The 25,643-nt window shown below is 43.2% G+C and overlaps 1 protein-coding gene across 2 annotated transcripts in view; it reads right to left on the bottom strand.

Annotated features, from left to right (window-relative positions):
- The window catches only part of ZCCHC2 (zinc finger CCHC-type containing 2), a 74,775-nt gene that overhangs the window by 5,758 nt on the left and 43,374 nt on the right, over positions 1–25,643 (bottom strand). The window contains exons 9-12 of one of the 2 annotated variants that reach the window (XM_024203895.3): positions 22,170–22,305; positions 20,273–20,337; positions 18,420–18,514; positions 1,629–1,754 (exon numbers count right to left, since the gene is read on the bottom strand). In XM_024203895.3, coding sequence (XP_024059663.2) covers positions 1,629–1,754; positions 18,420–18,514; positions 20,273–20,337; positions 22,170–22,305 — 422 coding nt within the window. The remainder of the gene's footprint in view (positions 1–1,628; positions 1,755–18,419; positions 18,515–20,272; positions 20,338–22,169; positions 22,306–25,643) is intronic. The other variant, XM_024203905.3, reaches the window with a different exon arrangement.

Genomic DNA, 25,643 nt, shown 5'->3' with positions numbered 1-25,643 from the left:
AATCCAAAGGAACAAACCATGAAACAACTTATAGTGTCTACATAAAAAAAGCTTGGTCCTTCTTATACAGCCCATGCCACCATGCATTACTCCACATGGTCTCCTTCCCATCCCTGGCTCCTACCCAGCCTTGTGTTCATCCTGCCTCCATTGCTCAGCTCCACAACAGACTCTGCATATATCCTCACTCAACATCACATTTTGTTTTATGTTTAAAAAGCTGAATGTAGAAGAAAAGTATAAGGCACTGAGTGGGGCTAATTACAAGGGACATAGGGAAGAGTTTTGAAAATGCTATGCAGGGAGCATGAGGCAGGGATGAGCGCCAAGTCTCTTACAAGCAAACATACAAAATTACAGAAGGTGAAAAACTACACACACACACACACACACACACACACACACACACACACACACAAAGTGGCAAGTTTTTCTTGACTTATCAGATTGAGAGGTGTTACAGTTGAAAAGATGACAAGGTGTAATTGTGCCACACATTTGGAATCTTACAGCTGAATCTCAATGTTGGGACTTTGTATATTCGGTATAAGGCTGAGCATTGTTCTTTTTTCCTGGGGTGTATGTTAGCGGCAATGTATTTATCTTGGGGATTTTTTGGTATGTTTTATATTCAAGTAAAATTCAAAGCTATTTTTAAAAGGCTTTTGAAAATAGCCCCTCTCAGGAAGGCTGACAGCAGAACATTCTCCAGAAAACTTATTTCAATATGGAGTCACCTCAAGCCTGCAGTGAACAAATGCAATATCTGTACATCATCTCATTGCATTTCGTATAACTTTGTAATTTCCAAGGAAATCCTTAGCAGTTAAAAAAAAGCTTTGGAAATTGCCAAAATATTGTCGCGTTATTGAAAGTAAATCCTTAACTTGTTACAGAACTTTGTGTGCAGGAGATCTATTGTTTGTTCACTGCTTTCTGGAAGGTGCCATGTGACATGCACTATACTCCTTCATAGTAAATAGACAGCTTGTGTCTTCCAATGATGTTGCTAACTGAAGTATATAAAGCACATTTTCCTACTGTCATATGACTGCATGTGTGACAAGGGGTTATTATAATGGTATAAAATGAAGGGTACCAGTTAAGTACTGCAAAGCAAAGATTAGCATTTCTTGCCTTCAGGCATCAATACTACAAAATGTATCACCTAGGTACTGTCTACCATCAACACAAACATACGTATTTGGATGTAAGTTAAGTGTCAGAAGTGTTATATTAAGTAACTTTGATGTTTTAAAAAGAAGAGGAAAAACCTTAGCGAAATTTTTGAAATACTGTTTTCTTGGAGGTATAGAATTAGTCAATTGACAAATTGAGTATACCTTGAATTGAGAGTTATTTAACATTGCAAAACAAGGTTTTGAAATAGCAGTGAAAACTTGAATCCTGACCAACTGGCAATGTGGTAATCAAATATATGACTGAGGCACTCACAGTTACACTACTTATAAATAGAGTATAGGAATAAAGATTAAACCAGACTGTTAGAGCATTTCAGAGTAAGTGGTCAAGCTCAATGTTTGCCCTATTGAGGTGTCCAAACAAGTACACACACACACCCACACACACACACCCCCACCCACCCACCCCCCACTGCAAAATCCAACCTCTGTCTTTCTCCTCTTCACTTTCAAAGCTTTCCCTCCCATGTCGTGGGCTAGAAGGAGAACTGTAACTCTCTGAAGATGTTTCTCCACATGTGTCATGTCCAGATCCAACGTCCAAATTCAGATCTAAAAATAAAAAGAACCTCTCTTTTTATTTTGTATCACACTGTATGGCAGCTGTGTTATTTTGGATTGCTCACACCCTACTAGTTCAGACTTTAAATTTCTATATGTACATAGAACCAAAAGAAAGGATAAATGCTCAGTCAAATGGTGTCCCTTGCTGAACTGCAGTATAACAATCATGTCCTTTCTTTTGAATTTCTATCAAATATACTGTTAGGAGGACTTTCAACCAAACACACACTTCCCCACCTTAGACTTATTGGGAGAAAGCTCAATTTCCTGGGGAGTTTTAATAGTTAAATATGTAGTAAAACAGTCATGATAGATCATATCACCCATCCTACCCAAACAAATGCTAGCAGACTTCCTGGGAGTGAGAATTTTGTATTCACTCAAATGAGATTGAAAAACCAATGTAGTCTAACATTCTTAGATATAAAGGTCAATATTTGCTGCTCTGGTCACTGAAAATAAGATCCTCAAGCGGAATCTCAGAAGTATTTGACAGTGTACAAAGCTACAACATAATTAACTGATGGCATGGCAAGACTAGAAACAAGAACGAAAGACCAGAGATGGGAGATGTCATGAAAGACAAAAAGTTGTCAAGTTTTACCAACCCAAACAGAACATTCTTAGACCATGCCTGGTTATAGCTACAGAGCGATTCCAGCATGCCATTCAGGAAGGACATTCTTCACAGATTGAGCTGCAATGGCTCTGCCTTTGAGCCCCTTTCAGATGCAACTCAGTATGATGTGCAAATATAACCTGGCTGATCACAAATGTTTGGGAAGAATACAAGTGACCATCTCACCTTAAGTAACTCAGTAAAGTCAAGGTAGACACCACCAGCTTTCTTGCCATATGCTAAGCAACAAGCAGGGAAGCACATTCTGTAACTATTACCTTGAAATCGATACAACTCCAAATAAACGCAAATTGCTTTACTTGTTCACTTGTGATTTGGTTATCACCTTGGCGAAGGTCCCTGTCAGGCAACATTCAAATGGTAATTGATCCTCCAGAATACTACTGCATTATGGACTTCCATACAAAGGGAACAATCCAGACATGCCTTAACTTCTGAACCTCTCAGACGCATTGCTCTGGCCTCCCCTACTTGTTCTCATCAAAATCCCCCAGAATTTCCCTTAACAGAATTCTTGATATATGTATTGTCAGTCTTAAACAGTAAGCTCCCCAGAGCAGATAATTATGCTGTATAAAACACCATGTAAATTTGCAGTGTTAAGTGACTGCTTGCCATTTCCTCAAAACACCACAATATTCAAATACAGGCTATTACTTGAATCTTATCTGGGTTAAAAACTTAAGTCACCTCTCTCTTATCCAAACAAAAATATGTGCCAGACAGACAGCCACCACAGTGTACAGTTGGGTTGACAAAGGACACAATTATCTTCATTAGAATATTTTCCTGCAGATCAAAACATCCCTTAGCATGGTCATACAGATTGAAAAAAAAGGACCCAAGATAGAAGTCTGTAGCATTTCAAGAATGAATTAAGTCAGTCAACCATGTATCCCTCAACACTGAGACCTCCTCCAGGACTGTTCAGCCACTAGGTGGTACCAATACCTTATGATCAATTGCAATCAAAGATTATCAGCAAGGACAGACTTTTTTGTCCATAGTTCATGCCATGACAATCTGAACTGGATTGACTGAAGTTTAATTGACAACACTTTACAATAAAAACTGTCCCAAGGGCTAACCAGAAGACAGCTGAACATTTCACCTATTCAAGAAAAATTAGTCACCTCCATCAGCTGTGGATCAAGCACTTCTCCAATAGCCTTAATCAGCCAGGGAGAACACTGGTCTGCATTTACAGGGGGTGTCAACTTGCCAGTCAAGCAATATTTAGATCTATACAATAGAAGGCATATATAGGGAAAGAGCATGTATGGTATGTGACAATGCCTTCTTATTTTACCTTTGCATTTATACTACCCAAATTATATAATTCACCCTATCATGTTCTGACAGATTAAGTGCATTTTACGTGACAAGCTTTGTTTATTAAAAACAACACACATCAAAAATGTGCACAGCAAAGAGAAAGTTACGCACCATGTGCAGTAGTGTAGGTGCTTTGAGATGTGTCCCCCTGTGGGTGCTCCACTACCCTCCCTCTTCCCCTCTACTTCGGAGTTTCATAATAATGCTATGCAGTAGAGAAGGAACGGGTGGTGGGGGTGGGGAGCGTGGGGCTGGTCGCACATCGCCAAATAACCACCCGAAGCGGTGCGAGACGAGGACTGCGCATGTGCGATCCAACCGGGCATGCTACCATAAATCTCCAATTCCGTGTGCTGGGGTGGGTGCACAAACACCTAAAGTGGAGCACCCACATCTCAAAGAACCTAAGTTACTGCATAAGATGAGTAACTTTCTTCTTCGAGTGATGATGCCCCTGTGAGTGCTCCACTTTAGGTGACTTCAGAGCAGTGCCCTCCAGTGGAAGGAGAGAACTTTGGCATTGAAGTCGTGCAGATGACAGTTCAGTGAGTCCAAACAGAGTATCAGAGGTTACGTGCTGTTCTAATGCATAATGTTGCATAAATGTAGGGGCTTAGGTCCATGTTTCAGCCTTACAGATGTCCATAATGGAAATGTTAAGGAATGCTGTGGAGGCCAATAAGGTGGAATGCATATGAATCTCTGCAGTGGGTTGCCAGTCATGTTGACGGTAACACTTTGATGCAATCCAAAATCCATTTGGATAGCCTCTGCTTAGATATGGCATCCCCTTTGGATCATTCAGTAATTGAGATAAATAGTTTTGGGGACTTATTAAATGATTTAGCTCTATTTAAAAGGCTATTGCCCTACGTGCACCCAGGGTATGTAATAGGGAGTGACATACCTTGTGAAGTTTGGGGTAGAATGTCGGTAGGTAGATGGACTTTAGGCAAAAAGTTGGGGTGTGGTCTCAGGGAAACTATCTTTGAAAAAGATTGTGGGTCTGCCATGAGAGCTCCCAACTCTCCCACCCATCTGGCAGATGTAATGGCCACAAGAAACTACCTTCATGGAAAGGTGCAGTTGAGAGCATGTCGCCATGGGCTCAAATGGAGGGCTGGTGAGGACTCTAAGGACTAGGCTGAGGTCCCATGGTGGAGTAGGATTTTGCACTTCCGGGTAGATGATGCCTTTAAGGATCTGTTTGGTGAGTGGGTGGGCAAAGAGCGATATCTACTTTATGGTGGTACACTTACAGTGGAGAGATGTACTCTGAGCTCATGGAGAGGCTCGATTTAAGTTCTAACAAATAGTCTAATATTAGAGGCAAGGGGACAGATTGATAGAATCGGTTTTTGTTGGCACCGGGTATTGAATCGCCTCCATTTGTGCAGGTGCACGTGACAGGTGGTTGTTCTGCGGCTGTTTAACAAAGTGTTTTTGTACCTCTGTCAAGCATGTCATTTCAGATCCTGAGCCACGGAGTAACCACGCTTTGAGGTGGAGTCTTTGGGGATCTGGGTGAAGGATGTGACCTGCGTCCTGGAACAGAAGACGAGGCAGAAGCGGGAGCATACGTGGTGGATGCACCACCAACTTGAGAAGATAAAGGTATCAGGTTTGTGGAGGCCACATGGGGCTTGTTAGGATTTCTTTGGACCTTTCCTGCCTGATCTTGTGGATCAATTGAGCTACAAGGGGGAGGGAAGGAAAGCATATAGGAGGGGAGTGTTCCACTGGATGAGGGAGGTGTTGCCTAGAGAGTGGGGACCAAGTCCCGCCCTGGAACAAAACATCAGGCATTTGGCATTTTGTGCAGTTGCAAACAGGTCTATTGTTGGGAACCCCCAATGCTTGAAAACGTTTTGGAACACGTGTTCCTGAGAGAAGTTCCTGCTTAGTGCATCTGCTGTGGTGTTCTGGCATCCAAGCAGATATGCTGCTGTGACATGGATATTGTGCGAGATGCATCAGTGCCAGAGCTGCATGACTTCTCTGCATAGCGAGTGTGAACATGCTCCCTGCTGCCTATGAAAAACATTCATGCCATGTTGTCTGTGAGGATTTGTGTGGTCTTGTTTTTGATGATCGGTAAGAAGTGGGAGCAAGCGTTGTGAATGGCTCGTAGTTCTAAAAGATTTATGTGGAGAAGGGATTCTGCTGGGGACCAACGGCCCTGGATGGAATGCGAGTTCAGATGTGCCCCCCAACCCAGGAGCGATGCGTTTGTTATGATGGTTATTGTTGGGGAATTTTGTACAAGAAAAACCCCTGCACAGACATTGCCTGGTTGTGTCCACCAGAGCAGGGAGTCTTATTTTGTTTGGCATTGTGAGATGCTTGTTTATACTGTGTGTGGGATGTAAACTGACTGGAGTCAAACTTGTAGATAATGCATGTGTAGTCTTGCGTGCCTGACAACGAACATCGTGGCGGCCATGTGGCCTAGTAGTTGCAGGCAAGTCCTGGCAGTGACTTGCGGGCTGTTTCGTGCTGTGGAGATCAGGTTGGTTAAGGTGAGAAATCGTTGTGGTAGAGAGGCCGTCACCTCGGGAGAATTGAGGTAGGCTCCATTCAACTCTAGTTTTTGCACTGGTGTTAGTGTTGATTTTTGTGCATTTATTTGGAGGCCTAACCTTGTGAAGAGAGCTATCGTCTGTTTGGTGCACTCTGATGCTGCTTATTGTGTAGGTGCTTTCAGCAGGAAGTCGTCCAAGTATGGGAATATCAAAGTTCCTTTCCTGTGGAGGTAGGCCACCACGATGGCAAGGACCTCTGAAAAAACTAGAGAAGTAGTGGATAGGCCGAAGGGTAGGATCTTGTATTGGAAATGATCCTGTCCTATTGCTGGAATTATGGTGGCTAACGTAACCATCTTGAAGTGTTGGGTTTTCACGAAGTTGAGTAGAAGACTGAGAATGGGTCTCCACCCTCCTGTTTTTTTCTGTATGAGGAAATAATGTGACTAGAAGCCCTTCCCCTCTGTATTCTGTTGGTACCAGTTCTACCGCTCCTAGATATACGAGGTGGGTTACCTCTTGTTGCAGTAGGGCTTCGTGAGAGGGGTCCCAGAAGAGAGAGGGAGAATTGGGGGGAGGGCGAGGAGAAGGGGAGTAAAAGGGATGGAGTATCCAACCTCAATTATCTCCAGTACCCATTTGTCTGTTGTGATGGACTTCCAGACTGGATAGTATGGAATTAGACAGTCTGCAAATGGTTGAGAGATGGGGAAGGGTTCCAGCGCTGAGAGATGTGGTGTTCTCTGACCCTCGACCAACGCATCAAACTTACTGTCTGGAGGATGGTTGTGAGATATGGCATATTGAGGTAGAGGCTGGCGTCTCCTTGCAGGTCTCTGTTTTTGGCCCTGTGGTTCATACTGTCTAAGTGTTTGGGTCTATGGTGTAGGCCGGAATTGCTGCATGTTATAGTTTTTACTCTGTAATCTCTTGTTCCTAGGAATATAAATTCCCAGGGATTTCAGTGTTGCCCTTGAGGATGTGTAAAGACTCATCTGTCTTGGCCGTGAAGAGTTTGGGCCCTTCAAACGGCAGACCCTCAATTGTCAATTGCATCTCTTTTCCAGAGAAAGGCAACCAAGCAGCTCTCCTCATGACTACTGCAGTAGCTGTAGACCACGCTGCCATGTCTGCAGAGTCCAAGGCGGCCTATAATCAATGCTATTCCAGCAATCGATCAGTTGTCCCTCAGGGACACCACTCGAAACTGGTATAGTTGTACGCGTCAGTTGTGGCAGACGGATGGTAGGTGGCAGCATGTCCTGTAGTTGCATGGAGCTGCTTGGTGCCAAGTGTGTTGTTGGTGGCATGGGTTTCGTTTTCCCCTTACTGTCTATATCTGAGCTGGCTCGCTTGGAGTCCTTAGCTCTCTTGTGGTACCCATAGTACCAGAGGATACCGCAACTTCAGTGGTAGAAACTTCTGGTGAGGTCAGTACCAACTGCGTATGTCAGTTCGGGGACTGCTGTTTCTTGGTCATTTCCCAAGTTGGTGAATCCAAAGTACACTTTTTAGCCACCTTTTTGGTTGGTTGTCTGAGCCTTAGAAGAAGCAGCTCTGTCAGAGGCTGCTGTGGGTGACTTTTGCCCCAGGGGGAGGGGATGTCTATGCTTCTGGCTCAGATGCTGGCTTGTGGGATTTCTCCATTAGGAGTAATTTCAATTGCAAGTCCCTGGCTTTCCTAGTCTTGGCTTTTACTTATGGCACTGTGGACACTTTTGAGGTACGTGTGTCTTGCCTAGGCAGTGGACACACACAGAAATAACTGGGGGGTTGTTTTATGCTAAGTAAGCTCTGAGGCACTGCTAAATACTGTGACTGATAGCGAAAGGCAGTAGAGAAGGAACTGAAGGGGGAAGGTCGCACAGCGCCACATAATCACCAGAAGCAGCGCGAGATGAGGAGAAGAGCATGTGCGACCCAACTGGGCACTGCTACTATAAATCTCCGATTACGAGAGTAGGGGTGCATGAAAACCTAAAATGGATCACCCACAGGGATATCACTTGAAGAACAACATTACCTTCCAGAACATAAGAAATGTTCTCTACTTGGAGAACTTACAATTAGAGCTGGTTAAAAAACATTACAGATTTAGGGAAGTTCACACATTGACTTAATCATTTTTGAAATTTCAATGTCTACTTAAGTTTCATAAGAGAATCCTCCAACAAATAGGATTAACAGTTTAGGACAGGAAAGGGATGGGGTTACTAAAGCTGAGAAAAAATAAAGGAGAGAATGAATTCTTGACAGAGGACAAAGGTGAAAAGACAAGCAAGACAAGCATCTAGCAGTAGCATTTTGGATAGACTGTGGGTGGGTGAACAGAAGACTTAAACAGTGAGGAGAGGGAAGATCTGAAACGGCAAAGATGTGACTGACTTTTTCTCCCATATATCTAAATAATCACTAAATGACAGATTATGAGCCTGGGAAAAAAAGATAGCAAAGATAGGGAAGAAGAGTGATTAGGAACAAACAAGTTAAAATTGAGATATTAGTTTAGATTTACGGTGTTAAAATCCCACTAAGGAGGAAAGTGAGAAGAAAAGGGAAAGTAGTTAATGAATAGCTGAAGTGTTACCTATAATATTACAATCCTGCTTTCCAACCATGCTTTTCCCCCGCCCCCCCCCCCGCCCCTCCTCACAACAATAGCTGGAGGAGGAGGAGGAGGGGAAAGCACAGAAGTGAAAATGGTACTCATGGGATACTTGTGCCAAAAAATTAAAAATTTCTGTGCACAATATTTTAAAATTCTGCATATTTTATTTGCCAAAACAACAGAATATAATGGCTCCGGTTTCAATTATTTTGGTAATTTATTTCAAAAATACCTGTCAACAATACAGACAACAGCAAAGAAGATCCCCCAGGAATAGAGAGTTAAAGAAACCCCTACAACAACCCAGTTCCAGTTGGAGAGGGGGTAGATGGGCTGTGTGGGGTCCCCAGAGCCCAGACACCTGCACTCCCATCCTCTCAGAGCCCAGGTGCGGGGTACCCCTCAGCCCAGATAGCAGCACCCCCTTCCCCAGAGCCCAGCCGCAGGACAGCCCTGGGCCCAGAGAGCAGCACCCCCAGAGCCTTTACTCCTCTGCAACTTCTTTACTGTCCCACCAGGGGACCTGGTGTGGTGCGGCCCCGCCCTTCCTCACCCCCTTTCTGGCGTGACCAGGTGTCCAGTTTTTGACCGAAACACCTGGTCGAAAAGGGACCCTGGTGGCTCTCGTCAACACCACTGACCGGGCCATTAAAGGTCGGTCAGCAGTGCTGCAACGCTAAGGCAGGCTAGTCCCTACCTGTCCTGGGGCACCACACTGCACCCCGGAAGCAGCCAGCAGGTCCGGCTCCTAGACAGGAGGACCACGGGGCTCCGTGCGCTGCCCCTGTCCTGAGCATCGGCTCCGCACTCCCATTAGCTGGTTCCCGGCCAATGGAATCTGCGGGCGGTACTTGCAGGCGAGAGCAAGGCGAAACACAGAGCCTCCTACCCTCCACCTTCCCCCTGCCTAGGAGCTGGACCCAAACCCCTCCTGCCTGGCCCCACCCTAAAGCCAGCACCCCCCAGCCCAGAGCCCGTATCCCCTCCTGCACCCCAACCCCCAGCCCTGAGCCCCTCCTGCACCCCAACCCCCTGCCCCAGCCCAGAGCCGCCTCCCACACCCTGAACCCCTCATCTCCAGCCCCACCTCAGAACCAGTACCCTGAGCCCAGAGCCCACACCCCAACCCTCCCTCACATTCCAAATCCCTTGGCCTGGACCACCTTCCTGCACCCCAAACCCCTCATCCCCAGCCCAGAGCCCACACCCCCAGCCAGAGCCCTCACCCCCTCCTGCACACCAACTACCTGCCCCAACCCGGAGCCCTTTCCCACACACTAAAGCCCTCATTTCTGGCCCCACAAACCCATTTAGAGCCCTCACCCCCTCCCGCACCCCAACCCCCTGCCACAGCCCAGTGGAAGTGAGTGAGGGTGGAGGAGAGGGAATGTAGTGAGTGGGGAAGGGGTAGGACAGGGCCTCGGGTAGGGGCGGGACGAGGGTGTTCGATTTTGTGCAAATAGAAGGTTGGCAACTCTACTCCTTTGCCAGAGCTGGCTGGGTCTCCCAGGCCCTCTCCTATCCCTGGGAGAATGAGGATCAAAGAGCATGCAGCCTCCAGCCCCACCAAGCTGGGCGCTCCGCTCACTGCAAGTTGGCATCTGCAGAGTCCAGCGGCCCCTAGTGGCAGCCAGAAATTCTGAGGGGGTAAACAGAGAATTCTGTGAAATTCTACATTGCACAGCGGCGCAGAATTCCTTCAGGAGTAAAATGGTAGAGCAGCTCTGATCATACCAGTTAGGAACCAGACTACCAACTAGTAGAATACATGAACTGCAGAGGTGGTTAAAAAAGGTCTCACTCCATTTGAAGGCATTAGTTTGAGAGTGCAATTTCAATTATTCTACAAGTCTTGCCATTGTAGCAAATCCACTCTAGTGGCACAGAAGGATTATCAGAGCTGCATGAAAGTATTCTGGTAGCCAAGAGGCCAATGGGGAGAAGAGAAAGCACAACTGAAGTGAGGAAGGGGCAATACCTATAGCTTGAATAGGCCTACATATTTTATATGGAAACAAAATCAAAGTTATGGGACTGTGTGACCTCAGACAGGTGACCTTTACTCCAGTCAATATGCAGTAACAGACATTATACACTAGGAAGATAAACAAAAAATGACAGGATGCTTTCCTGTTCTCTGGAATTCAGAGAGCAACATTTGGCAGGTACACCACTACTGCTGCTGCAGATATGACAGCATTCACTTAAGACATCTCATTTTTTCACCTTCAGAGGCATCAGAATACTTATGGATACCTGGCACACATTTTAGGCATGTTATCAGGCACAAATCCAAAAGGAAAGTGCCTTTACCATCTGCAAACCACAACTCAAGACAACTGAATAAAAATTAAGACACTAAAAATTGGGGCTGTTGGTTAATTGCAGTTAACTCACGCGATTAACTCAAATTAATCGTGATTAATTGCAATTAAACAATAGAATACCAATTTAAATTTTAATATTTTTGGATTTTTTCTACATTTTTCAATAGTGATTACAATTACAATACAGAATACAAAGTGTACAGTGCTCACTTTATATTTTTGATTACAAATATTTGCACTGTAAAAAGCATAAAGAAATAGTATTTTTCAATTCACCTCATACAAGTACTGTAGTGCAATCTCTATCATGAAAGTGCAACTTACAAATGTAGATTTTTTTTGTTACACAAGTGAACTCAAAAAACAAAATGTAAAATTTTAGCGCTTACAAGTCCACTCAGTCCTACTTCTTGTTTAGCCAAACACTAAGACGAACAAGTCTGTTTACATTTACAAGAGAAAATGCTGCCCGCTTCTTATTTAGAATGTCACCTGAAAGCAAGAACAGGCACTCGGTATAGCACTTTTGTAGCTAGCATTGCAAGATATTTACGTTCCAGATGTGCTAAACATTCGTATGCCCCTTCATGCTTTGGCCACCATTCCAGAGGACATGCTTCCATGCTGATGATGCTCATTAAAAAAAGTGTGTTAAATTAGTGACTGAATACTTTGGGGGAGAATTGTATGTCTCCTGCTCTGTTTTACCCGCATTCTGCCATATATTTCATGTTATAGCAGTGACCCAGCACACGTTCGTTTTAAGAACACTTTCACTGCAGATTTGACAAAACGCAAAGAAAGTACTAATGTGAGATTTCTAAAGATAGCTACAGCACTCGACCCAAGGCTTAAGAATCAGAAGTGCCTTCCAAAATCTGAGAGGGACGAGGTGTGGAGTATGCTTTCAGAAGTCTTAAAAGACCAACACTCAGATGCGGAAACTACAGAACCCGAACCACCAAAAAAGAAAATCAACCGTCTGCTGGTGGCACCTGACTCAGATAATGAAAATGAACATGCATCAGTCCGCACTGCTTTGGATGCATGTCCTCTGGAATGGTGGCTGAAGCATGAAGGGACATATGAATCTTTAGCGCATCTGGCACGTTAATATCTTGCGTCACTGGCTACAACAGTGCCACACGAATGCCTGTTCTCACTTTCAGGTGACATTGTAAATAAGAAGAGGGCAGCATTATCTCCTGCACATGTAAACAAACTTGTTTGTCGGAGCAATTGGCTGAACAAAAAGTAGGATTGAGTGGAGGCTCTAAATGTTTACATTGTTTTGTTTTTGAATGCAGTTTTGTTTTGTACATAATTCTATATTCATAAGTTGAACTTCCATGATAAAGAGATTACACTACAGTACTTCTATTAGGTGAATAAAAAAATACTATTTCTTTTTTACAATACAAATATTTGTAATCAAAAATAAATAAAGTGAGCACTGTACACTTTGTAATTGAAATCAATATATTTGAAAATATAGAAAACATCCAAAAATATTTAAATAAATGTGTTGTATTATTGTTTAATCACGTGATTAATCGCTTGACAGCCCTACTAAAAATGCAAAACATTCCTGCGGTGCCTTCATTAACTTCATCAGCAGTTGAGGCTGTTCAACAATCCAAGTCCCCATCAGTGGTCTCCATAAAACATTTTTCCAGAAGTTTGGTTACTCATCTTTAAACAAGATGAACACAACTGAGAATACAATTCAGATAACAAATCAGCACATTAGTTTACCAGAATGAACTATTTCTACAAAATGTACCTTCCAAAAGATGACAATGTAATGTGACAGAAGTTCTTTAAAAAATGGTAGTTTAAAGTCACCTCTGGAAGAAAAAAAAAAGCTTCACTTCAAAAGGCCCATTAGCAATATTTTTTATGATCAAATAGGGAGGTTCCTCAAGATGTATGGTCCCCATCTGTATTCCACAGAAGTATGGATGCACATCATGCACCCGACTCCAGAGATTCTCAACAAGCAACGTCCATTGGTGTACACACACACACACACACACACACACACACACACACACACACACACCCCTACACCTTCCTCATGCTCCAGACTGAAGGCATAAAAGGCAGTGTGGGCCAATGGGATGTCTGATTTTGTCATCTTCCTGAATTAGAAGATTCAGAGAGAGATGAATCCTGATAGGACGAAGGGCTGACATCCTCAGAAAGTCCGGGAACAAAAACGGTCAGGGCCAGTTGGGAGCTATGAGAATGACTCCTGCCCTGTTGCGACAGATGTTTCCTAAGACCCATGATAGCAGGGGAATGAATGGAAAGACATCTGAGTTGGTCCATCCATGAGAACAGGAGAGACACCCTGGGAGTCATTGCCCATAGATACTCTGGAGCAGTATTGGGGAAGTTACTTATTTGTTTGGGGGCATGGAGAGCCCATTGAGGTGTTCCCACTAACTGAATGTCTTGCTCAGGACAGAACTCATGGTCTGCAGAGAAGTGCCTGCTTGGGTTGTCTGCTAATGAATTCTGAACACCTGGATAGTGATATGGTTTCTGGTGCACCAATTCCAAAGCCTGACTGCTACCAGGCAGAGGGAAAGGGATCTTGCACCACCCTGCTTGTTTTATATAAGAGACCATGGTGATGTTGTCCAACATTGCTTGGATACAGAATGAATGCATGAGCAGGGGAAAGGCCCACTCACACTTGTTCTGGGTTCGACTACCAGGTTAAAGATGTGATGACCCTGGCGAGAACGGTCACTCTGGTGTTTATGTGGTCCCCATCTGGCAAGTAAAAAGGACAAGAGCCAGGCCTACAGGCAGCATAAATGAATTCTGACAAATGGTGTTACATGTACACAAGGCCATGTGGCCTAGCAGAGAAAGCATACATTGCCCATTGGCTAAAATGTTGGGGGGGGGGGGGAAAGAGCGTGAGGAAAGCTCTTGCTGAAACTCTAGTCCAGTGTCACTCTGATATACTTTATCATCTGTGTGCTGTCAAAACGGACTTTTTTGTTCATGTAAACACTGCACTTCGCCAGAAGATGAAGCAGGAACAAAGTCACTCATCTGACTGTGTGGTTGGAGTGACCTACTACTTGGAGCCAATCATCAAAATAGGGGAAAAACTGACATCTCAGATGGCCTTTGTGAATACCCTGAGCACTATTGCTAATCCAAAGGGAAGGGCTCCGAACTAGTAATGTTTCCTGACTAACCAGGAACTGAAGCAATTCTGTAGGACAGATTAATATCTACATTTAAAAAAAAAAAGTGTGTCCTTCATATGGAGAACTACAAACCACATTCACATCTTGTAGGGAGGGGTAACCAATCTGAATAAGATGTTAAGTTGTCAGGGGGTCCCGGATCCCAACCCTGCATCTCTTTTGGGGAATAGTAACCCTCTCCCTTGATACTGAGGTGGTACTTGCTTGTTCTATTGCCCCTTGCTGAAGAAAAGAATCTGCATACTGGCAAAGAATCTCCTTGTGAGAGTGGTTCCTGAAGGGTCGGGGGGAGTGAGGAGGGAAGAGAAATTTGATGGCGTAACGATGGTGGGTAATTTTTAGCAGCCAACTGTCTGTTATGATAGAGTCCCAATTGTAGGCAAAACGTGAGACTGCCCCAAAAGAAAAATGGGGAGATTGACCCCTACCATTTCTATAACTGAGGTGTCAAAAGTAGTCCTTACGTGGGTGGGAATGGGTGGAAGTCATGGCAGTAGAGGGGCCTGAATGTCTATGGTGTATTCTCTCAGAGGCAAAGGTCTAAATGCCCAGCAAGGGAAGCATTGGGCTTGAGCCTTTGAGGGAGCGGGGAGAGACAGTCTTTGATATCAGCCTATTCTGTGAGGAGGACAGATCTTGGATGATACTCTGCACCTCTCTAGGGAAACCTGAGCATTGCAACCACGACTCTTCTCATAACAATGCAGTATCTGCTGCCTCCACTGTGGTTGGAGGGAAGTTTTGGCCACCAAACTGCCCTCATTCACTAAGGCCTGGAAACAGGACCTATTCTCCTCAGGGAGCTGGTCATTAAATTCCATACACTCAGTGTAATTAGGAAAATCATATTTGGCCAAGAAAGCCTAGTAATGAGAGATCCAGAACTGGAGAGAGGTGGAAAAGAGACAAGCAGCACAACCTTCTCATCAGAGGGAGTAGCTTTTGGGTGCTGTTGCTTAGATCACTGTAGCCACCTACACCACCAATGAGTTAAGTGGTGGGTGAGAACAAAAACCCTCACCAGTTGGATGGAACAAAGTAATGCTTCTCTGCCCTCCTAGAGATGAGAGCACAAGAAGCAGGAGTGTGCCAAACCACCTTTGCTGGGTCCATAATGGCCTTGTTGATGGGGAGGGCAACTTGACCGGGACTTCATCAAGCTGCATCTGTAGCTCCACAGCCACCCTGGGCATGAGTTCTTGATATTGCTTAAAGTTGTCTGGTGGAAATGGAGAAGATAGAGTAACCAACTCATTGGGTGAAGATTATGAGATTGCTCGCTAAACTGTTGGATCTGGCTCACCTTCCCGTTCTGTATATTCCAACAGTGCCATTTGAGGATGTCCAGGCAATGTCAAAATAGGATTCCTGCACCAATCCTGGCTGTTTAGAGTAGGGCTCTCATGGTCCCTATTATTGCCAGTATGATGGATCAACTGACAGAGGAGGACCTCATGGCATGACCTCAAACCACCTTTCTTCTGTGGAATCTTATCTGGGGCTCCTTTGTCATGTCACTGCCTGATGTCACACAGACTTCTGTGGGGCCTAAGACTCATCAAAAGAGAAAGCCATATCACTCATCTCCAGTGGAACTGATGGTTGCATCTTAATGCTGGCAGGTGGGATAGGAGAACAACTCTAAATAATAGGACAGTCTCTTCCTCTGTTGTAACAACGTCCCAGAATAGAGACTGTCCCGATAGGAGGGATTGGATTGAGCAAAGATGTCCGCTGGGGAAATGTAGGTCTTAGATCACCCTGGGGTACAATGAGAATCCACTGGCATAGCTGTCAGTACTGGTGCTTCCCTGGTCATCATGGCAGTTGGCTTCCTCTGGGGCTCTCTCATACTGGTAGTGCATCGGTTGTAGAAGTAGATGGGACCACCAGGAGGTAGTTATCCCGAACCTCATGTGTACCAGGTCTCCCAACTTTGGTGGGGTCAGGAAAAGATACTCTCTCTTCGGGGCAGTCTTAAATTAAGATGGCTTGTCCTTATGTTTATGAGAGTGCTCCCAGCGCTTCTTTGACACCTTCTCCTTAGCCTTCACAGTCTTAGCCTTTGGCTCCCAAGTTTGTGCTCAGAGGGGCTCTGCCTGCTCTATGAGACTGATATACTTGGCGGGGGGAACGAGGGGAGGTCATCCCTGGCACAGCTCTGGTTGGGGATTCATTGTCTTCTCCATGAGATTTTCTGAGTCTCAGTTCCTAATCTTCATGAGTTCTGGGGTGACAGAGCAGCAGATGACGCACTTAACAGAAGTATGTGCCTCACCCAGGTAACAGAGGCAGCATTGATGTTCGTCACTCACCAAAATGAGCGAGGACAGGAAACAGTTTTTGAACCCTGTGCATGCATAATTCTAGACTGGAAAGGTTTCAGCCTGCACCACCTTTTATGCCCTTGGTTTGGAGCATGAGGAGAGCTGTGGCACATGTGCAGGTCAGACAGACACTCTACATCCAGGTGCAGGGGGCACATGCATATCCCATGTGTGGAATTCACATAGGAACCATCATTAAAGAACAAACTATATTAACTAATATAAAAACTATTAACAGACTATCAAAAAAAAAGAAGAAATCTGGGAACACTGGATTGTGACTCTGGCCACGCACTAGTAAAAAGAAACTGGAGAGGCGTTGGCCTGCACTGCCTCTTATACCTTAAGTCTGGAGCACAAGGAAGGCAACTGCGCATATGTGGGCCAATAGACACTGCTTGTTACGACTCTCCAGAGCCGGGTGCATGACATGCATGCATACCCATGTGTGGAATACACAGAGACCAGCACTCAAAGAAGAGCTGACTATTGCAACTGTCATATGATCATATACACCTCTACCCCGATATAATGTGGCCCAATAGAACATGAATTTGGATATACATTTTTTATTGGTGCAGAATTCCCTCAGCTGTACTTCACTTAATCTGCTGTTTGAGCTACTATTCATAGGGGATAAAATGCCTTCTTCCCTCCTATAATGTTCCATTTACAGGGTACTTTAGTTCTTGAAGTCCTCAACATTTGGTTTCAGCTCCTCTTCTGGTTAGATGCATTTCATACAAGACTTCACATTTAAGTTTCCCATTTGAAGCGAAAAGTTGGTATTTCTGCAGTTCCTCAGTTTTGTTAAAATACATTTTCAAATATTCAAATATTGACAATACACTAGGAAACAAGACATTTGAACTATTTAGACATAAACCAATCTTCCTTAAAGCAAACGTATGATTTGATGAGGATATTTTCTACTGCTTTTCTCTCTGCTGCTACACAATGAGCAGGTTAGCACTAGTAAAAGTTTCATTCCTTCCTCCACTTTTACTCTTCACTTCCTCAAACTGCACTACCCGTAGTGTTACTGATCATTATGCTAGCCAGACAAAGGTTGTTGGGACAGCAGCACTTAGGACTCCTTCCTCTCAACATATATACAAATAAACCATAATAAATTGCTGTTTTGTGCCGATTCAGAAAGTTTCTCATTTCACTCTACTGCTTGTGTTTTAAGCAGCCACTTATGTCTACTCTACAATACTTTTCCTTTGATGCTAACAGAAGGAGGTAGGGAATCCAGCAGAAGAGAACAAGCTAACAAATATGGTATCAATAGTTGCGCTGACATGGGAGACAAAGCAAACAGGCTTAAGTTAGGTTTATGTCCAAAACAAAAAAGGAGATGGGGGGAAAGTGTTCGATGCGGAGGGGCACAGGAGGAGAGGGAAACAGTTATTGAGTTTTAGATAACAGTAAAAAAAGATATATATATTGGAATTGCCCTTTAATATTAAATTAAATAAATTCTTAATTATAATCACTAACAGAGGATCTTGACACTGGGCACTCTTAAACATGCATGTAGTAATTGTGCAAAAAATAGGACTAGATTAAAAGATATGGCAGCTTTAACAGATTTCCTTAGTATAATGAGTACTATTTTATTATAGTTAATAAGAATCTTTTTCCTGAAGAGAATGTCTTACCTTTTGCTGCCCCTGCACGGATATGCTGTGTTGCTGCAACTCTAACTCCATTAATCCTATTGCTCAATGTGCTGTCAGTTTTCTTTATTTTATCCCTATGTAGGTAAAATGAAAGAATATTTTTCAAAGGTAGTTTTGGCAAAGATAACCAAGTGTACTACAAAGGTATATAATATTGCTTTTATTTGCACTGGAATATTTACTTGTGACCTCAAATGTGCCTATCAGTGAAAACAGTACCCTACAGAAGTCAATATTGGGATATATCACAGGTCAAAATTGCAACCCATGTTATTCAGTATATTTAGTAAAGATAAACGAGAAAACGGATGGGAAGTTGGAAATATCATTAAAGTTTCTTCAGGTAGGTAACAAATATAGCAGAGGCACATACCAGATTGTTTTACAAGCGTCCGAGTGTTAGACAGTAAAATGGCATATGATTTCAATTTATATGCATGTATAACGTAATGCAAAATAGTGCAACTAGTTTAAGTTTTTCACACTGATGGGCTACCAGCTTACAGAAACAGCTGAAGTGGTGGCTAATTTAAAAATGCTCATCCTCACCAAATTACTGTACACTAAGCAAGGTCACATTGAGGAACATTTTAATGAAGCATCCTGGATAATTTTACAGCCTCTAACTTTCTCACACGTTAAGAAAAAGGAAATCCTATATCCATTCAGGATATAGTTGAAATCAGCCTCCGTCAACAAAACAGTGGAGGTGTACACACTGAAGTGCTCCTTCCGCTGATGTAACTCCCTTGCTATGCCGACATAATAAAGCCACCTTGACGAGAGGCCAAAGCTTATGTCAGTGCAGTTAGGGCAACTACACAGACACTGCGTTCCTTACATCCGCTGTTGGCTGTAATTCTTGTCAATTTCACAGCTCCAGTGGCTGCTGCCGGGTCTCCACTCCAAGTCGGGCTGCCACTCAGGCTCCTGCCCACTGAAGTCCTGGCTCCCGGCCAGGAACACAACAGCCAACTGCACTCTGGGTGTGGCTCTCCCCACCGGAGGCAAGAAGCCCCTGGCAGCTGCCTCTGGCTCACAGCTGAGAAGCCCCAGGAGGCAGCTGGGCTCTTGATGGGCAGCTGTATGGAGCTGAGAGCCCTGGCTCTCAGTCCCCCACACTGCCCCTTTTCAGTTGATGGAAGTGCTCCTGGTAAGGACACACATCACTGACAGGAGGTTAGTGTGGACATCAGCCACCACAGTAATTAATGTGGTGGCGGTAAGTCGACCTAACAGATTGATTTAAGATCGTAGTGTAGACATAGAATTAGGCTTTGTCCTTCCTCCATCCCTTGCACATTTGGCTAAATTGCAATTTTGTGACAGATCTCAAAAGTGTTTGTATATGTTAGCTTCTCTTCATATGGAAGAATTAGCTTTTCTTTATACAGATCTATTATTCATTATATTCTTAAACTACAACAAGGAGTTATGGATTTGTATGTTTATGTGACTCACAACATGCCTATTATCATCATCAAGCAATTCCAGGCTGAAGCAAATGGATGAAAAAGGAACAGCATCCAATTCATCCTTGTATTTACACTTACAAAAAGGCAATCAAAAAAAAAACAAAACACAAAAACCTACAAGTAAATCTGCATGCCTACATTTGACAGAATCCATTTTAAAACCTATATCTTCAAGGCATAGAATGAAGCTCAAAACAGTCAGTCAAAAGAGGGAATCAAATTTTAAGAAATTGCTGGAAATGAGGTACAAATCCTCAAATCTCAGTGTTAATGGAAACTTAGATAACCATGGATTTTATGGTTGCATGCATTATGTTTAGGTCCTTAATTAACTAGTTATGTGAAATTAAAACCTACTTTTCCAGTTGTGGCTTTCCTTTCTTCTTGCTTATTGCAGATAAGCCCCGTTTCTCTCCTGGATGCTAGAGAGTAAATACCAGGATGGTAGTTAGAAAATAAAACTCCACAAGAACCAAGCAAAATGTACATTTACATCTTGTATTGGACAAAAGTATAAAGTTCACAAAGTTTAATAAGAGTTCAGAGGCAGAAATCTCAAGAGTCTTTCCCATTTATAGTTGATGGCTAAGGCTCCTAGGTGCTACAGTATTATGGTAACAAGCGTGTTTCTAGAAATCCAAAAGCATTTTATGATGTTTTCTTAATTTAGAATTGCCACGAATTACGTTCATGTGGTCTGCCTTGGCTGAATGGTAGTAGCCAGTGAAAAAATGCTGATTGTTAGTATCAGCAAGTATTTGGAAGAATGAACCAAATTGCTGATTTGAGTGTTGGAAGGAAGCCGTAAGTCTTTTCCTGTTGAGTGAAACTAGAAGAGTTTCAACTGGCAACACTTAACAATTCCTTCATTGAAAAGAACCAGTTTGCTCTCCAGAGTTATTCACCATGCTTATGTCTATTGACACTGCTGAGAGGAAAAGCTAATCTCATGAGTGAATGAAGTTATTGGCTATTCAGAAGAGTGTCTACATTCTGCAAGTTACTCTACTCCATCACTTGGATGCACACCACTCATACTGGAGACCAATATTTAGAAACAACCTTCAGTTTTCCCCACTGTGGGTTGTTGGGTACCAGCTATAGGTATGTCAGAGAGGAATATGGCATCTATGCTCACAGGATGCTTCTTCTCCCAATTACTACCCCCCAATCTATCAAGACTGGTACAATGAACCAAAAGAAAGCTACACTCTCCTTTACTGTAAATAAGATTCTATAACTTGGTGAATGAGTGAAAATTAGTTATGACAATTCAGAGTAAGTTTGCCGTTATGGTGTATTCATCCTTCCAATAGTATGTAATATTTAATATTTACTGTCCCATGCTTATAGACTATTAAGTCAAGAAGTAGAAATAGTTAGTGGATTGCAAGATTTATAGAATGTTACTTTGAAGGAAACATTAGTTCAGTGTGTATTTTGCAAGACCCACAAAGCTGTTCTTTTGGCTTGCAATATTGCTATATTTGTCAATACCCAACTCTCTATGGCTGATGAAAAATAAATGTAATTCCATTTATTGAGATATACCGTAGTATTAGTTACTACATACAATTTTTTTTCAGAAACAAGGCAGATGACTCGTGAAAAGTTTAAGTATGTGTAACTATCTACCAATTTAGTTCTTCCACTTCTGTAACAGTTACTCTTGTTTGAAATAGTTACTGGAGAATTTCACTGTAATATCAAGGGGATGGACACTGGATAGCCACAAATAAATGTCACTACAATTGTCTTTCAGCAAAAGATAATAGCATTTTAGTTGCATATACAATGCAGGTGTGATACAATGGATACAAACGAAGTGTTAAGTGCCCTCAGTTGAGCCATTTGAACAGTACCAAACAGGTTACTCTATTTTTATCTAATTGCAAACAGCAACATAATCCTCAAGCTTTAAATTGTATCCAGTGAGAACCCATTAAAATAAGGTGTTCCCTGTAGGAAATTGAGTGGAACTGAATATTGACCTTTCTGCTCAGATCTCTCTCATTAGGACATTTTAATTATGGATCAGTAAATTTAATACATGGCTGTTAGTAAGGAAGTAGTAAGAATTATACAAAAAGTTAAATGAGGGTTGCTATAAGTAATATAGTCACTAACAAGTTGAACTTAAACAGTTTCAAGAATTAATGCTGTAGTGTGTATAATTAGCCTTAAAGTAAAATGTAATGGTGAGCTCTGGATAATACCTTCATCTACTATTATGAAATAAATGAAAGCCACTTACCTGATCAAGTAAGTTTGTACAGTGCTCTGGATGCTGTTGAACAGTGCAGTTTTTTCTTCTCCAATCCACTACCCCATTCTGTTCAGAGTGTTTTATGTTAAGGCCATCCAGTGAAGAACATTTTGTACTGCTAGTGCTGGTGAAAAACACATTACACAAGTATAAAAAACTTCTGAGATTTCCATAACAGCATTCCCAATTTTGTAGCATATTGGGAAGACAGGTGTTTTCAGAAAAAAATAAAATCTTTCTTAACAGATCTCTAGGTGGAACATGTTCACTCTGTGTGTGTGTGTGTGTATGTATATATATAAAAATATAAAATGGCTGTAAACTAGATCAACCTTAAATTTACTTTACTTAACAGGCAATTACATACTAAGGATACTTATGGTGTGTACACATGTGGGGTGATGTACTACTGGGGGAATTCTGCACCACTGCATATGTGCAAAATTTATGTCCCCTGCAGATTTCTTTGCTTCCCCGCAGAAAAATGATGAATAGGGAAGTCACAAAAGCAGTCATGCTACTTTCCCCAGCAGTATGTTCTGGGTGCCCGAGGTAAATAACTGTGGGGCAGGAGGCAGGACTGGGGAAGACCCTGCGCCAGGTTCACCTGCTAGTCCTGGCTGGGCTGGGGAGGTCAGGACTTCCTCTTCCCCTGCACAGCATCTGGGGCTGGGTAAGACCCACCCCCGGCATTTCTCCCCAGGCTGCAAGAAGCTCTGCAAACTCTCCTGGCCCCCACCCCACATCCTGCGCCCATCACTCCTCAGCTACAGGGGGAGGGACCCCTGTACAGGGAGCTGCTCCCCCATCGGCCCAACCCCCATGCATCCAGACCCCCTCATACTCACTTTCCTGCCAAGCCCCATTCCCCCAAAGACTCCGAACTCCCCTGATGAACCCCACTCCCCCTGCACCTGGACCACCCCCATGAGCCACCTGCACCCAGATCCCCACCCCACTGAGCCCCAACCAGCCGCACCTGGACCCCCCCCCCCCCGAGCCCCCTTCCCCCCCCCCCTGGCTCCCCCCCCGCCCCCCCCCCCCCCCCCCCACAGCTCCATCCCCCCCACACCCAGAGCCCACCCTGCTGAGCCCCAACCACCTTCACCTGGAGCCCCCTGCAGAGTCCCATTACCATTGCACCCAGAACCCCCGCAACAAGCCCCTGTGCATCCAGATCCCCCTCCCCCCTCCGCACCTGGATCCCCCACTGAGTCACCCACACACAGAACCCTTTCAACTCACACTGCGATCCCCCCACACTGAAGCCCCTCCACACTTGGATCCTGCATTGCTGAGCTTGCCTGCCCACATGAAAGGGCAGGGCTCTTGGGTGTTTCTGGGGCAGGCCCGGTCCTTGTGCTGTGTCAGGGTTGGGTGCAGTCTCACTGCTGAGTCCATGTCCTGGGGGAGGGGAGGGGGAAAAAGGAGCTGCACAGTGATCTCCCACCTCTGTGTAGCCAGTGGCCTGTGCTCCCCGTTGCCATGATGGAGCCTTCACATTTGACAAATAAAATTTGCAGAATTTTAAAATATTGTGCGCAGAATGCCCTCAGAAGTATAAATGTGTTCTATTAGAGAGTGTGATTTCTAAAGAATCCTAAACTGCTGTATTATCCCACTGTGTAGACAAGCCCTTATGTGGACACAAAATTTAGGATATATTCAAACTCACAAATCCTAATAGCTCATGGAAATGTTTCATGATTCATTTCCTTTTTTCACACTTAAAAAGTGGTTAAACAGCAGTTTTACAGATTTAGATTTTTTTTTAACTTGTTTTCCTTCTCCTCTGAACTTCAAAAATATTGAAAAAGTGACTACATACCCTTACTTCAAAAATATACAAGAAAGTTAGAAAAAGCTGTGTGGGACCATCTACAAACCACTTTTGTGCTCATTTCTACAACCACATAGCAGAATTTAAAACTCTCTTTGGCTGCATATTCTCTGTCCTCACACTAGCTACTTTTGAAGAGTGTTGAGAAATCTAAACTAGTGTTTGGCATTTACTTTGGGCCTCAATGCCTTCCACTCAAACCACACATGGCAATAGCCAGTCTGATTGATTTGTAACTAAGTATAGACACATTGGTCAACAGACTCTTGGAACAAGATTTCTGATGGGGGTCACCAGGCCATATGGACCTATAATCCACCCTTCATCTGTCATCCACAGATGTGCCCCACTCTTGACTGAGAACAAAAAGAAAAAAGAATAAATAAAGTCTCTTATACATTTATAACAATATTTTGCTATATGACATTTGGCTTTTAAATACATTTTAAAATTAATTGTTCTTGCCAGCTTCATTAACGCACTGCAATACAAAATACTTTATTCCATTCCTCATTACCAAGCACCTCTGGAAGATATTAAAGGAGAGGCTTTAAAGTGAGTTAAATGTTCCAATGAATCCTGAAGAAATAGTTCGAGTAAACCTCGATCAGAACTCAGTCTTGAAGAGTCTTGAAATAGACACACTGAAAGGTCCACAACTAATGTGTACAGGAGTACTTTGGAAATTTCTGCTAAAGAGTCAGCTGATAAAGGGTTAGGGATGCTTTCAATGTACCCCTTGCTGCTTTTCCAAAGACCTCAAGTAAGTTTTAAGACTATTTGAGTCTTCACTTCAGATTCCTAACCGTCTCTCTTTAGAAAAAGCACATATTTATTTAAAAAAAAAAAAAAAAAAAGTGATTTTAGGAGTTAAGCAAAAAAAAACAAAAAATAAAAAAAAAAACATTTTAAAAAAAAAAAAAAAAAAAAAAAAAAAAAAAAAAAAAAAGAGTGATTGTAGGAGTTAAGCCAGAATGTGCAGAAAGGTACTATATAAGCTTCTCTACAGCGTACCACCACTATTCCAGAGATATAGTTTTCCTAACCCAAGATTTATACCAGATTCATATGGATGAGTATGTAAGAACTGACCTACAAAAAACTTACTTCACTTAGGAGACGCCATTCATATTTGAACACATGAAGAGAAAGACTGAAGTTATCCACAGGAGGGGAGACAACTTCAGGGGGGGAAAAGGGGAGATTTTAGAATAAGCAAGATTACTTCTGTCCCTGTCTTAGCTGCTTGGTTGCTGCAAGGAGGGAGAAGTTAAGACCTTTCCCTCACTTTACAGAAACTAGCAGATTCAAGATGGGAGATAAGAGAAAGTTTCTCTCTTCCATCAACTTGTGGATGGGCCACTTCAAGTTTCAGATTGCTACTACCTAAATCCCTGTACCATCCCAGCAACTGGGTTAAGCAAAGTGCTGTTTTTTTTTGTTTTTAGGTTAACAGAACCCTGATCTTACGTATCCCATAGGTTTAGTTTAGCCCTAACTGATTAGGTCTACAGACAAGGTGTGGCATAGAACAAGTTATAGTTTCCAGAGTAAGAAAGAGGGAAATTTAGACGGAGCATGATATAGAGATATATGTATGTATGTAAGTAAGTAAAATGGAA

Source organism: Terrapene carolina, unplaced genomic scaffold, assembly GCF_002925995.2.
Source record: "Terrapene carolina triunguis isolate 2854851 unplaced genomic scaffold, T_m_triunguis-2.0 Scaffold53, whole genome shotgun sequence".
In the NCBI taxonomy this organism is placed as follows: Eukaryota; Metazoa; Chordata; order Testudines; family Emydidae; genus Terrapene; species Terrapene triunguis.
This window is presented reverse-complemented; position numbering and strand designations above follow the sequence as displayed.